The 13,503-nt window shown below is 41.3% G+C and overlaps 1 protein-coding gene across 2 annotated transcripts in view; it reads right to left on the bottom strand.

Moving 5' to 3' along the window:
• Positions 1 to 2,281, bottom strand: part of PREX2 (phosphatidylinositol-3,4,5-trisphosphate dependent Rac exchange factor 2) — a 390,423-nt gene extending 388,142 nt beyond the window's left edge. For both annotated transcript variants that reach the window (XM_044293224.1, XM_044293225.1), the window contains exon 1: positions 1,901 to 2,281. In XM_044293224.1, coding sequence (XP_044149159.1) covers positions 1,901 to 2,041 — 141 coding nt within the window. In that variant the 5' untranslated portion in view covers positions 2,042 to 2,281. The remainder of the gene's footprint in view (positions 1 to 1,900) is intronic.
• Between the last annotated feature and the right edge of the window lie 11,222 nt (positions 2,282 to 13,503).

Here is a 13,503-nt window from a genome sequence, read left to right as displayed (position 1 = left end):
AAGATGTCATTTTTCAGCACGACCTGGCACCTGCTCACAGTGCCAAAACCACTGGTAAATGGTTTACTGACCATGGTATTACTGTGCTCAATTGGCCTGCCAACTCTCCTGACCTGAACCCCATAGAGAATCTGTGGGATATTGGGAAGAGAAAGTTGAGAGACGCAAGACCCAACACTCTGGATGAGCTTAAGGCTGCTATCGAAGCATCCTGGGCCTCCATAACACCTCAGCAGTGCCACAGGCTGATTGCCTCCATGCCGCGCCGCATTGAAGCAGTCATTTCTGCAAAAGGATTCCCGACCAAGTATTGAGTGCATAACTGAACATAATTATTTGAAGATTGACTTTTTTTGTATTAAAAACACTTTTCTTTTATTGGTCGGATGAAATATGCTAATTTTTTGAGATAGGAAATTTGGGTTTTCATGAGCTGTATGCCAAAATCATCAATATTAAAACAATAAAAGGCTTGAACTACTTCAGTTGGTGTGTAATGAATCTAAAATATATGAAAGTCTAATGTTTATCAGTACATTACAGAAAATAATGAACTTTATCACAATATGCTAATTTTTTTAGAAGGACCTGTATATCAGCCGAGCTGAGGGCTGACTGACCAACTATTGGGTATGGGCCTGTGGTCCTCTGGATTCTACCCATTGGAAGATGTCAGGGAACTGGGTTGTTGAATTTCAGCATGCCCAATCCTGTAAGACAGGGAGAAGTAAGGGGCCAGCTAGAGGAGTCTGAATAGGTCTTTCTCCCCTCTCCACATTTAGAACTCACGCAAGGTCCGGCGAGCTAAGCATGCATGTGTATGAGGGAGTTAGGAGAGATATCTGATGGCCCATTGAGTGTTCTGCTGACAAGTTTTAGCCTAAGAAGAATCATAAAATCAGCCAAACTTATTAAAGGGGTTATCCTATCGCAAGGATATGCACCCATTGTCTGATAGGTGCGGGTCCCACCGCTGGGACCCGCACCTACAAGGAGAACGGAGCAGAGAAAGTGGAGGAGGGCGCACTGCGCATGCACAGCCGCCCTCCGTTCATTTCTATGGAGCCGCGGAAAATAGCCGAGCGCTGGCTCGGCTATTTCCGTCGGCCCCTTAGAAATTAATGGGAGCGTTGGCCGCGCATGTGCGGTGCGCTCCCATTCACTTAAATGGTAGAGGCGGGGAGCTGTGCGTGGTGGTGGTCGGACCCTGGGAAACCCGGGGTCCTCCAGCCACAACTCTCCCCGGCTCCGTTCTCGTTGTAGGTGCGGGTCCCAGAGGTGGGACCCGCACCTATCAGACAATGGGGGCATATCCTTGCGATATGCCCCCATTGTCTAAGATGGGATAACCCCTTTAATGATGTGCACCACAAATTTGTTGCAAAATATTAGTTGAAAGTAAGCCAACCAAGAGGAACATGTTTAACACGTCTATCAGGATGTACCAAATCTATCACGCAGTGTGCACCTCTGTCATGACGTTCTCGCATCTTCTGCTTGTTCCCTCTAGGTTTATGCTGTCCTTTATTTTAGACAATATTAATTAATCTTCCACACTGTACAATCCTTTGGTAAATATAAACATCTGAGTATTTTTCTGAAAATATTTTTTTTTTTTTCATTTGTTTGCCCTAGTCCTGAACATATTTTGCAGCATACATGTATCTAGATTAGACATTTATAAATAGAAAATAATTTATATACAAAAACTTGATGATGAAGTAGATAGATAGAGAACATTATTATTACCCTTGGCTGTGGTTTTACATAATAATTATTCTGCCCAGTCTATGCCTATTGTTGTGGTTTCTTTGGTGCTTTCCAATAATCCAGTTACTCAGGCTGGCTGAGCAGTGATAGAAGACATCCCCTCCCCCCATCTCCCCATCACACAACTCACCGAGACAAGGAACTCCAAGGTCCCCACATAGTCCCTCTCAGTCTTGAGAAGTTCGCTGAGAACACAGACCCTGAGCCTGAGCTGCCTCTCCAGGTCCTTGCTGCTCTCCACCTTTCCATCAGGCTTATGTTCCTCTGTCATGTTATATTCCAGGACTCAGTGCTGATCCTCCAGCTATCACTTAAGTCAGCAGCAGCAAAGTTCTTCAGAGTTAGGTAGATCCTCCTAGACTAGTGCAGTATACAGGCTCATCATCTTGCTGTAACCAAATAGAATCAATCCAGGTGTAACAGAGAAAAGTGTCCCTCTGCCTGCAGATCTCCAGTCAGGGGTTTGGGAGCAGAGCAAGTAATTTGGACATTAATCAAAAGATTGTCTCCATGTGACTCCAGCCCCTTCATCCTGGAACCAGCCCCCATCACCCACCCTCTGCTCCAGTGTTGTCCCCTCCTTCATCCTCCAATGAATGGCAGGAAAGAGAGCAGAAACCTTGGGAAATAGAATGTGCCAACAATGCCTGCTCTGCACAATCCCAGGGCACAGTGCTAACAGGGGGCATGGGTGTCAGGAGGATGTCAGCAAGTGTGGGGCAGAGCTGCAACCCCTCTGCCTCCATACAAGATAGTTGTACATTGTGCAGGAGCCTGAGAGTCTTACTTCTCCAGATTCATTCTTTCTGCAAAGGTTGTTAAGAAAGGAAAGAGGAGTCATTTCTGGTGTTCTCTGCTCCGCAGTATTAGTTACCTCCCTGGGATGGGATAATGCACATGTTAGCAGATGTGAGGGGCACAGCAACTTTAGGAGGAAGCTTTTCTGCCTCCTAATGTAGTCTGCAGTAAATGTGCAGTCTTCCAGTTCTAATCTGCTGTGTTCCCGGGGGGCTACTCATACTTCTCCCACATGGACTGCCACCCAATTTTCCTGGGATTCCTTAAAGTAAATCTGCCAGATTACACACAGATATAGAATCACTCGACTCATCATTACATAACTAGGTACTTTTGCTTGTCAGGATGTTGGGAAAGCTGGGTGAAAACACCCCTGAGAATAATAATGGCAGTTATATTGGTTATTTTATTGCCAAACTTTATTACTATAAAATATAACTAAGGATTGTCTGAATAGTATTTAACCTTTGGATTAGAGAATGAGTCACTTATTTTGTGAGAAGTAATTGATTCTTAAAGGCATACCTCCCAACGTTTGAAAAGCCCAAGAAGGGGCAACAGCAGCGGCTGCCATGGCACATTTTTTACACTGTCATGTCTGCTCCACCCAGTGCCTATCTATATATGCCCAATCTCAGCCGATGCCCTTTGTGCCCCGACACTATTTATTCCCCCTTAGTGTCCCTGAACAGTGTTTTTTCCCCCTAACTGCCAATTTTACAGTAGTTATGCTCCCTTTGTGCCCCCACACTGTAGAATGTGCCTTTAGTGCCATATTCACAGTAGTGACGATACCTTAGTGCCCCCACACTGTAGTTATGTCCCTTTTGTGCTCCCACATAGTAGTTATGCCACCTTTGTGCCCCCACACAGTAGTTTTGCCACCTTTGCTCTCCCACACAGTAGTTATGCCACCTTTGTGCCCCCACACAGTAGTTATGCCCCCTTAGTGCCCACACACAGCTGTTATACCCTCCCTTGTGCCTGTACACAGTAGTTATGCCCCTTTAGTAACCCCACACATTCGTTATGTCCCCTTTGTGCCCCACACCATAGAATGCTCCCTTAGTGCCCCGCCCCCTACACAGTAGTTATGCCCCTTTAATGCTCCCATACATTAGTTATGCCCCTTCAGCACCCACACACATTAGTTATTAACACCATAGAACACTCCCTTAGAATGGGGTCCTGTGTCACGTTGAATCGAGCATTTGGCCCGCATATGCACTACCCCTCCATTCACTGATAATTGCATGTGACACCTTAGATGGACAACAATTCTTTGCCATATCTACGTATAGTTTTGTGTTCTTAAAGGTCAGTATTAAGTGTATTTGTTAAAGGCAGCCTGTCATCAGGACCATCACTTTCTTCATCATCATGGTGACTGCACTTTGTAGTATATACTATGATGACCACACCATGTGCCATACAGACCATTATCTTCATAGCCATGCTGCATATCTCTGTACAGAGGAAAGTCTGCTATGGGGCCCAGCATCAAGCTGGTCAATGGAGCAATGGAAAATGTAATGCAGCTTAGGTAAAGAGAGAAAGATGTTTCTCTACAAATAGTTTTAACTCTTTTATGCCCAAAACACACTTGCTACCGACTAGGATCAGGGTGGATTTCTTGTCCTATCGTTTCTTGTTACGTCTATGGGCATATGTCTGTACCATAGAAGACAATGGATATTTTAGAGGTAAAGATAATTTTTGGGGCATACAAATGTAATGTATATTTCTGATAGTAACGAAAGTGAAGTTGTGGCAAAATGAAAACATTTTGGAAATATTAAAGCCATTTGCACATGTCACACTCTGTGGAGTAAATTCAAAGAGACAAAATAAACAGGCTTCTGTTATCAGAAGACATCATCAATGATAGCTTTTCAGCCATTGTTGGTTTATCAGCAATGAAGAGGTTTAAGTGATATAACAGGCTTTAGATTTACAGACGTTGGGGGGAGCTTCTCCATTGTCTCTTCTCATGACCTCTTCATCACAGTTGACTTTGTCTAATGGTAGACAGTAAAGGTTTTTGATTTTCTGTGGTCTGTTAATGTCTAGATCCTTTCAAGCCAGGTCATATTGCAGTCTTTGAAGATATCTAGCAGGAAAAACAAAAAAACAGATGCCACAATTCTGCTCAGACCAAAACCCATCTTGGCTTTGCTAATCAGTACATGATAGAACCTGAATTCTCCAGATCGGGAGGTATAGAGAATAAAGTAGTAAGTGGCAATTTTATTTGTAATTTCATTTACTATACAAGAGCTCAATACTTTACATCAGTGATGGTGAACCTCTTAGAGACCGAGTGCCCAAACTGCAACCCAAAACCCACTTATTTATCGCAAAGTGCCAACACGGCAATTTAACCTGAACACCAATATATTATATTTTCCATGTACTTTATCATTTAGCTATAATAACCTGCCTACATTCAATGTGCTGCCTGTGCCGTTCATAGCATGTCCTGCACTATTGAATGGCAGGCAAATTCTAAGGCATATTGGTACACCATAGACTTTCTCCAGGGTGCGGGTGCCCACAGAGAGGGCTCTGAGTGCCGCCTTAGGCTCCTGTGCCTTAGGTTCGCCATCACTGCTTTACATGAAACAAATCATCTTCCATGGGAAAACTGTACTGAGAAAACTTTGCAAACAACAAAATGTCCCTGGAATGTCATATTACTAATGTGATGATAAATGTGTGTTTTCTAAATGCTATCATGTATCTTTATGTTGTATCAGGCTTCCTGGGAGTTATCACATGACAGTTAATTTCCTGTCCACAGGATAGAGGATAAGTCTCTGATTAAAGATGGGTGCAAAGACCCGCGCTCCATGTTTAAATGGAGCGGCAGAGAAGCATGCATGTCCGAAGCACCATTCATCTCTATGCAGCTGCCGGAGACATTGGCGTACTAACTGAGGGAGGGGGGGGGGGGGGGGGCCGCCCCGGGTGCCGGCTCTCTGGGGGGTGCCAGAAGCAATGAGCGCTTTCATCAATACAGATGGAAGCGCTCATTGCTGGAGTGCTGGGAGCTGCAGTCCTGTCACTCACCGCTCAGCTCCCCGCGCTCCTCCCCTCCTTCAGGCCTGAGGTGCACAGAATGGTGAAGCAGGAAGACTTCTCCCCGCTCCACCATTCAGCCTTCAGACACAGATCGAGCTGTCAGCATCTGTGGGCGGAGCCTCCAGCCTGGAAATCAACATAAGCTCCGCCCAGACAGTGCTGCAGTGCAATCTGTGCCTGCAGGGAAGAGAGGTATGTGAGCTTCAGGAACGGGACAAGGGGAGTAGTCACTGTTTTTTTTTTTTTTGTTTTTTTTTTTAATACAGAGGAGGTAAAGAGGGCTTTATTACTATGGAGGGGGCACAGAGGACATTATTACTATGGAGGGGGCAGAGAGGACTTTATTACTGTGGAGGGGGCACAGAGGACTTTATTACTATGGAGGGGGCACAGAGGGCTTTATTACTATAGAGGGGACACAGAGGGCATTACTACTATGGAGGGGGCACAGAGCTAGAGGGCATTACTACAATGAAGGAGGCACAGTGGGCATTATTACTGTGAAGGGGGAACAATAGGGATTTCTACTATGGAGGGGGGCACAGAGGGCATTACTAGCACAGTGGGCATTATTACTGTGAAGGGGGCACAATGGACATTATTACTCCGAAGGGGCACAGTGGGCATTATTACTATAAAGGGGGCACAATGGGGATTATTACTATGAGGGGGCACAATGGGGATTATTACTATGAAGGGGGAACAAAGAGGGCATTACAACTTTAAAAGGGGCACAGTGAGGGCATAACTACTGTGAGGGGGGGAAAAATGTGGGCATAACTACTGTGAGATGGCACAATGTGGGCATAACTACTGTGAGGGGGCACACATCTGTACAAAACTACTGTGAAGGTTGTTCAATGAGGGCAATACTACTGTTAGGGGGTACCATTTTTTTAAAGTATTGGGGGGGGGGGGCAGAGAAAGGACCCGCCCCGGGTGCAGTACACCCTAGGCACGCCACTGGCCGAAGATAGCCAAGTACAATTGCTCACATATCTCCAGCACAGAGTTGAATAGAGCTGCAGACACACATGTCTGTATGCCGTTCCATTGAAATGGGGAACACAGGTGTCAGGCTCCCATTACTGTGATCGTCGGGGGTCCCAGCAGTCAGACCCTGATCAAATATTCATACCCTATCTATAGGGGATAATTTGTTATCATAGGACAACCCCTTTAACCATAAATTTGGTTTGACCTTTTTATATACGAATCATGATCAATCAACTAAATTTACTACAGGTGGACTCAATGTATATAAACATCTCAAAGATTATCAAGAGAAATGACAGGCCCCCAGAGCTAAATTTCAAGTGTCATAGCAAAGGGTTTGATTATGTCAATGCAACATTTTGGGTTCTCTTTTTTTAATAAATGCAAACATTTCTTAATCTCTGTTTTCCCTTTCTCATTAAGAAAGATTGAGTGAAGAATGATAAAGAAAAATGTAAATTTTTTTTAAATTTTATTTTAGCACAAGGCCACCACTTAAAATGTGCAAAAAGTGAAAGGGTTTAAAAAACCTTCCAAATGCACTGTATGCCCATTTTAGGGTTCTGAGACATCTACAGTGGGTATAAAAAGTCTACATACCCCAATGTCAGGTTTCTGTTCTGTAAAAAAAAATGAGACAAAGATAAATCATTTCAGAACTTTTTCCATCTTAAATGTGACCTATAAACTGTACAACTCAATTGAAAAACAAACTGAAATCTTTTAGGTGGAGGGAAGAAAACAAAAAAACGTAAATAATGTGGTTGCATAAGTGTGCACATCCTCTTATCATGTTACATAGGAGCCAGCATACACCTGCCATCATGTAAAGTGCCTCTGATTAACCCCAAATAAAGTTCAGCTGCTCTAGTTGGTCTTTCCTGAAATTGCCTTAGTCGCATCCCACAGCAAAAGCCATGGTCCACAGAGAGCTTCCAAAGCATCAGAGGGATCTCATTGTTAAAAGGTGTCAGTCAGGAGAAGGGTAGAAAATAATTTCCAAGGCATTAGATGGAACACAATAAAGACAGTCATCATCAATATGGCACAACAGTGACATTACCAATAACTGGACGTCCGTCCAAAATTGATGAAAAGACAAGAAGAAAACTGGTCTGGGAGGCTACCAAGAGGCCTACAGCAACATTAAAGGAGCTGCAGGAATATCTGGCAAGTACTGGCTGTGTGGTACATGTGACATCAATCTTCTGTATTCTTCATATGTCTGGGCTATGGGGTAGAGTGGCAAAACAAAATACTTTTCTACCGAAGAAAAACATCCAAGTCAGGCTACATTTTGCAAAAACACATCTGAAGTCTCCCAAAAGGTATTATGGTCTGATGAAACCAAGGTTGAACTTTTTGGCCATAATTCCAAAAGATATGTTTGGCCCAAAAACAACACTGTACATCACCAAAAGAACACCATACCCACAGTGAAGCATGGTGGTGGCAGCATCATGCTTTGGGGCTGTTTTTATTCAGCTGGAAATGGGACCTTAGTTAAGCTAGAGGGAATTATGAACGGTTCCAAATACCAGTCAATATTGGCACAAAAAACTTCAGGCTTCTGCTAGAAAGCTGAACATGAAGAGGAACTTCATCTTTAAGCATGACAACGACCCAAAGCATACATGCAAATCAACAAAGGAATGGTTTCACCAGAAGACGATTAAAGTTTTGGAATGGCCCAGCCAGAGGCCAGACCTGAATCCAATAGAAAATCTGTGGGGTGATCTGAAGAGGGCTGTGCACAGGAGATGCCCTCGCAATCTGACAAATTTGGAGTGTTTTTGGAGTGGGCAAGTCAAAATGTGCCATTCTGATAGACTCATACCCCAAAAGACTGAGTGCTATAATAAAATCAAAAAGTGCTTCAACAAAGTATTAGTATGAGGGTGTGCACACTTATGCAACCATATTATTTTATGTTTATATTTTTTCTAGCCTCTACCTAAAAGATTTCATTTTTTTTTTTCAATTGAGTTGTACAGTTTATAGATCACATTAAAGGTGGAAAAAGTTCTGAAATGATTTATCTTTGTCTCATTTTTTTACATCACAGAAACCTGACATGTGTAGACTTTTTATATCCACTGTAGGTTTGGTTCAGTAGAATAGCGAGAGGTCCAAATGTAGCATTCATTTTCCATTAACATGATCAGCCATAAAGGGGTTACCGGGGTTTTAATAATAATGATCTATCCTCAGGATAGGTCATCAGTATCTGATAGGGGTCTGACTCCCGGGACCCCTGCTAATCAGCTGTTTGAGAAGGCACCAGTGCTCCTGTAAATGCTGCTGCCTTCTCCATGCTTACTAAGCACAGTGTCGTACATTGTATTGTGGCTGTGCTTGGTATCTTGCTCAGAGAATGGGGCAGAGCACGATTCCAAGCACAGCCACTAGACAATGTATGACGCTGTGCTTGGTAAGCCGCAAGAAAGTCGTGGTGCTCACAGGGGTGTCGGTGTCTTCTCAAACCCCCCACTGATTAGATACTGATGACCTATCCCGAGGAAAGGTAATCAGCATTAAAATCCCGGAAAACCCCTTTCAATCAAATTGTGTACACAGAGAAATGGATGGAAAATCTGTTTAGGATGATACAAGGCATGGACATGGAGGATTTGTTCTTGCCATTTCTTGTGGATCCTGCTTTAAAAATCAGTAACAAGTTTACAGTGCTTGTCCTATTCACATTTGGTGGGAAAATTGTGTGCATTTTTTAATGCTCACATTTTTAAAAAAAAATATGTCTGATTAACCCCTTAGGGACCCTGCCATATTTCACCTTAAGGACCAGGCCATTTTTTGCAAATCTGACATGTGTCACTTTATGTGGTGATAACTTTAAAACGCTTTTACTTATCCAAGCCATTCTGAGATTGTTTTCTTGTCACATATTGTACTTCATTGTACAGTGGTAAAATTGAGGCAAAAAATAATCATCATTTATCTACTTTTATAATAGATAGCAATACCTCCAAACATTGTTATTACTTTGCATTACCCATATGTCTACTTCATGTTTGGATCATTTCGTGAATGCCATTTTATTTTTTGGGGACGTTAGAAGGCTTAGAAGTTTAGAAGCAAATCTTGAAATTTTTCTGAAAATTTCCAAAACCCATTTTTTAAGGACAAGTTCTGAAGTCACTTTGTGGGGCTTATATAACAGAAACCACCCAAAAATGACCCCATTTTACAAACTACACCCCTCAAGGTATTCTAAACTGATTTTACAAACTTTGCTAACCGTTCAGGTGTTCCACAAGAATTAATGGAAAATGAGATGACATTTCAGAATTTCACTTTTTTGGCAGATTTTCAATTTTAATCCATTTTTTCCAGTTACAAAGCAAGGATTAACAGCCAAAAAAAACTCAATATTTATGGCCCTGATTCTGTAGTTTACAGAAATACCCCATATGTGGTCGTAAACTGCTATACGGGCACATGGCATTGCGCAGAAGGAAAGGAAGGCCATATGGTTTTTGGAAAGCAGATTTCACTGGGATAATATTAAACTGCCATTTTCAAGGCCCCCCATTTGAACTCCAAAAAAGTGACCCCATTTTGGAAACAATTTTAGGGTAAATATGATTTTTGGTTGCTCTATATTACACTTTTTGTGAGGCAAGGTAATAAAAAATAGCTGTTTTGGCACCGTTTTTATTTTTTGTTATTTACAACGTTCATCTGACAGGTTAGATCATGTGGTATTTTTATAAAGCAGGTTGTTACGGACGTGACAATACCAAATATGACTACCTTATTTAGTTGTTTGTTTCAGTTTTACATAATAAAGCATTTTTGAAAAAAATCTCCACATTCTAAAAGCCGTATTTTTATTTAATTTTTTATCTTAGCTAGGGGCTAATTTTCTTCGGTATGAGATGACGGTTTAATTGGTACTATTTTAGGGTGCATATGACTTTTTGATCACTTGCTATTGCACTTTTTGTAATGTAAGGTGACAAAAAAAGGCTTTTTTGACACAGTTTTTTTTAAATTTATTTTTACGTTGTAGAGCATGTTCTTACAGACGTGGCGATACCTAATATGTTTACTTTTTATTAATTTATGTAAGTTTTAAGCAATGATATAATTTTTTAAACAAAAAAATTATGTTTTAGTGTCTCCATATTCTGAGAGCCATAGTTTTTTCAGTTTTTTCTTAGGTAGGGTATCATTTTTGTGGGATGAGATGATGGTTTTGACTTTTTGATCGCCTGCAATTACACTTTATTGATATAAGGTGACAAAAAATGCATTTTTGACACCGTTTTTTATTTTAAAAAAATTTATGGTGTTCACCTGAGGGGTTAGGTCATGTGGAATTTTTATAGAGCAGGTTGTTACTGACGCGGCAATACCTAATATGTATGCTTTTTTTTATTTACTTAAGTTTTACACAATAACAGCATTTTTGTAACAAAAAAATATGTTTTAGTTTCTCCATATTCAGTGCCATAGTTTTTTTTTATTTTTGGGCAATTGGCTTATTTTTTGCGGGATGAGGTGTCGTTTAGATTGGTACTATTTTGGGCGGAATATGCCTTTTTGATTGCTCGGTGTTACACTTTTAGTGATGTAAGGTGACACATTTATTTTTTATTTTTAGCACAGTTAATAATGTTTATGGTGTTTATCTGTGGGGTTAGGTCATGTGATATTTTTATAGAGCCGGTCAATACAGACGCGGAGATACCTAATATGTCTACTTGTCTTTTTTTCCCTATTTCCCACAAAAAAATTTACATTATTTTGGGAAAAGGACGCTTTTTTTTTTTTTACTTGAAACTTTTAATTTTTTTGTATGGTTTTAAACTTTTTTTTTGTCCCACTCTGGGACTTCAACTTTTGGGGGTCTGATCTCCATTACAATGCTTTACAATACTTTTGTGCTTACCATCGGTGTCTAAAGCCTGTATTAGACCTAGAGATCATACAGGCGATTGTTGGGAAGGAAGTGTTCCTTCCTGGTAATCGCCTGCTTGCTAGCAGAGGTGATCGCTACTAGTGTTGGGCGAGCATGCTCGGCCAAACATTAGTTCGGCTCGAGAATCACGATGTTTGGCCGAATACCGCGTGTGCTGGAGCGCGATGCTCGAGTCTTCTCCCAGCACGTTTGTTGGCTGCTACACAGCTATATAGCACCCAATGACACGTGTTCGGCTCAGTCTTAGTCAGGGAGAGCTGTGGTGAGGAAGGGACAGATAGTGTAGGGATTGAAATAGCAATATTTTAGTTTTTATACATGTTATAGACCCAAAAGTCCTTTTAAGGACTATTGTGTGTGGCAGCAATATATATTTTTAGCACAACCTGTGCTAAATTGCTAAAACTTGTTAGAGACCCAAAAGTCCTTTTAAGGACTATTGTGTGTGGCAGTAATATAAATTTTTAATGCAACCTGTACTAAATTGCTAAAACTTGTTAGAGACCCAAAAGTCCTTTTAAGGACTATAGTTGTATCTGGCAGCAATAATTTTTTTTAGCGCAACCTAACAAAAAAATGATGTTTTCGTTTCTCCATATTCAGTACCATATTTTTTTTTATTTTTTGGGCGATTGTCTTAGGTAGGGGCTCATTTTTTGCAGGATGAGGTGGCGGTTAGATTGGTACTATTTTGGGCGGAATACGCCTTTTTGGTTGCTCAGTGTTACACTTTTAGTGATGTAAGGTGACAATTTTTTTTTAATTTTTAGCACAGTTAAAAAATGTTTTATGGTGTTTATCTGAGGGGTTAGGTCATGTGATATTTTTATAGAGCCAGTCGATACGGATGCGGAGATACCTAATATGTCTACTTTTCTTTTTTCCTATTTCTCTATTTTTTACAAAAATGTTTTACTTTAATTTGGGAAAGGGACGCTTTTTTTTTTTTTACTTTAAACTTTAAATTTTTTTTGTAAAACTTTATTTTTAAACTTTTTTTTTTCATTTTATATTTTGTCCCACTCTGGGACTTCAACTTTTGGGGGACTGATCTCTTTTACAATGCTTTACAATACTTCTGTGCTACCATCGGTGTCTAAAGCCTGTATTAGACCTAAAGATCATACAGGCGATTGTTGGGAAGGAAGCGTTCCTTCCTGGTAATCGCCTGCTTGCTAGCAGAGATGATCGCTACTAGTGTTGGGCGAGCATGCTCGGCCAAACATTAGTTCGGCTCGAGAATCACGATGCTCAACACATCGCAGTGTTTGGCCGAATACCACGTGTGCTGGAGCGCGATGTGCAGCCAATAAACGTGCAGGTAAGTACTGCCATTCACTGTAATGCTGTAGCCATGTTGGCTGCTGGCATTACAGTGATTGGCTGGCCAAAACGCGTCATTGAGTGCTATATAGCACCCAATGACACGTGTTCGGCTCAGTCTTAGTCAGGAAGAGCTGTCCTGAGGAAGGAACAGATAGTGTAGGGATTGAAATAGCAATATTTTCGTTTTTATACATGTTATAGACCAAAAAGTCCTTTTAAGGACTATTGTGCGTGGCAGCAATATATATTTTTAGCGCAACCTGCGCTAAATTGCTAAAACTTGTTAGAGACCCAAAGGTCCTTTTAAGGACTATAGTTGTATCTGGCAGCAATAAAAAAAAATTGCGCAACCTGCGCTAAATAGCTTGCGATTCTTTGGCTGCTGGTGACAGCGACATTTTCTGCACTACATCTCCTGTCTAACGTGTGCGCAGACTAAAAATATCTGTGATATCCAGTGTAATTTTTTCGTAGACGGTGTCCGCTGCGGACAGTTACATTGGCTGTGCTACATCTCCTGTATAACATTTGTGTAATCGAAATATCAGTGATATTCAGTCAAATTTTTAATTTTTTTGCTGGTGGCA

The sequence above is a fragment of the Bufo gargarizans genome, chromosome 5 (genome assembly GCF_014858855.1).
Source record: "Bufo gargarizans isolate SCDJY-AF-19 chromosome 5, ASM1485885v1, whole genome shotgun sequence".
Lineage (NCBI taxonomy): Eukaryota > Metazoa > Chordata > Amphibia > Anura > Bufonidae > Bufo > Bufo gargarizans.
Note: the sequence above shows the minus strand (reverse complement) of the source record. Positions and strands in the feature narration are given on the sequence as shown.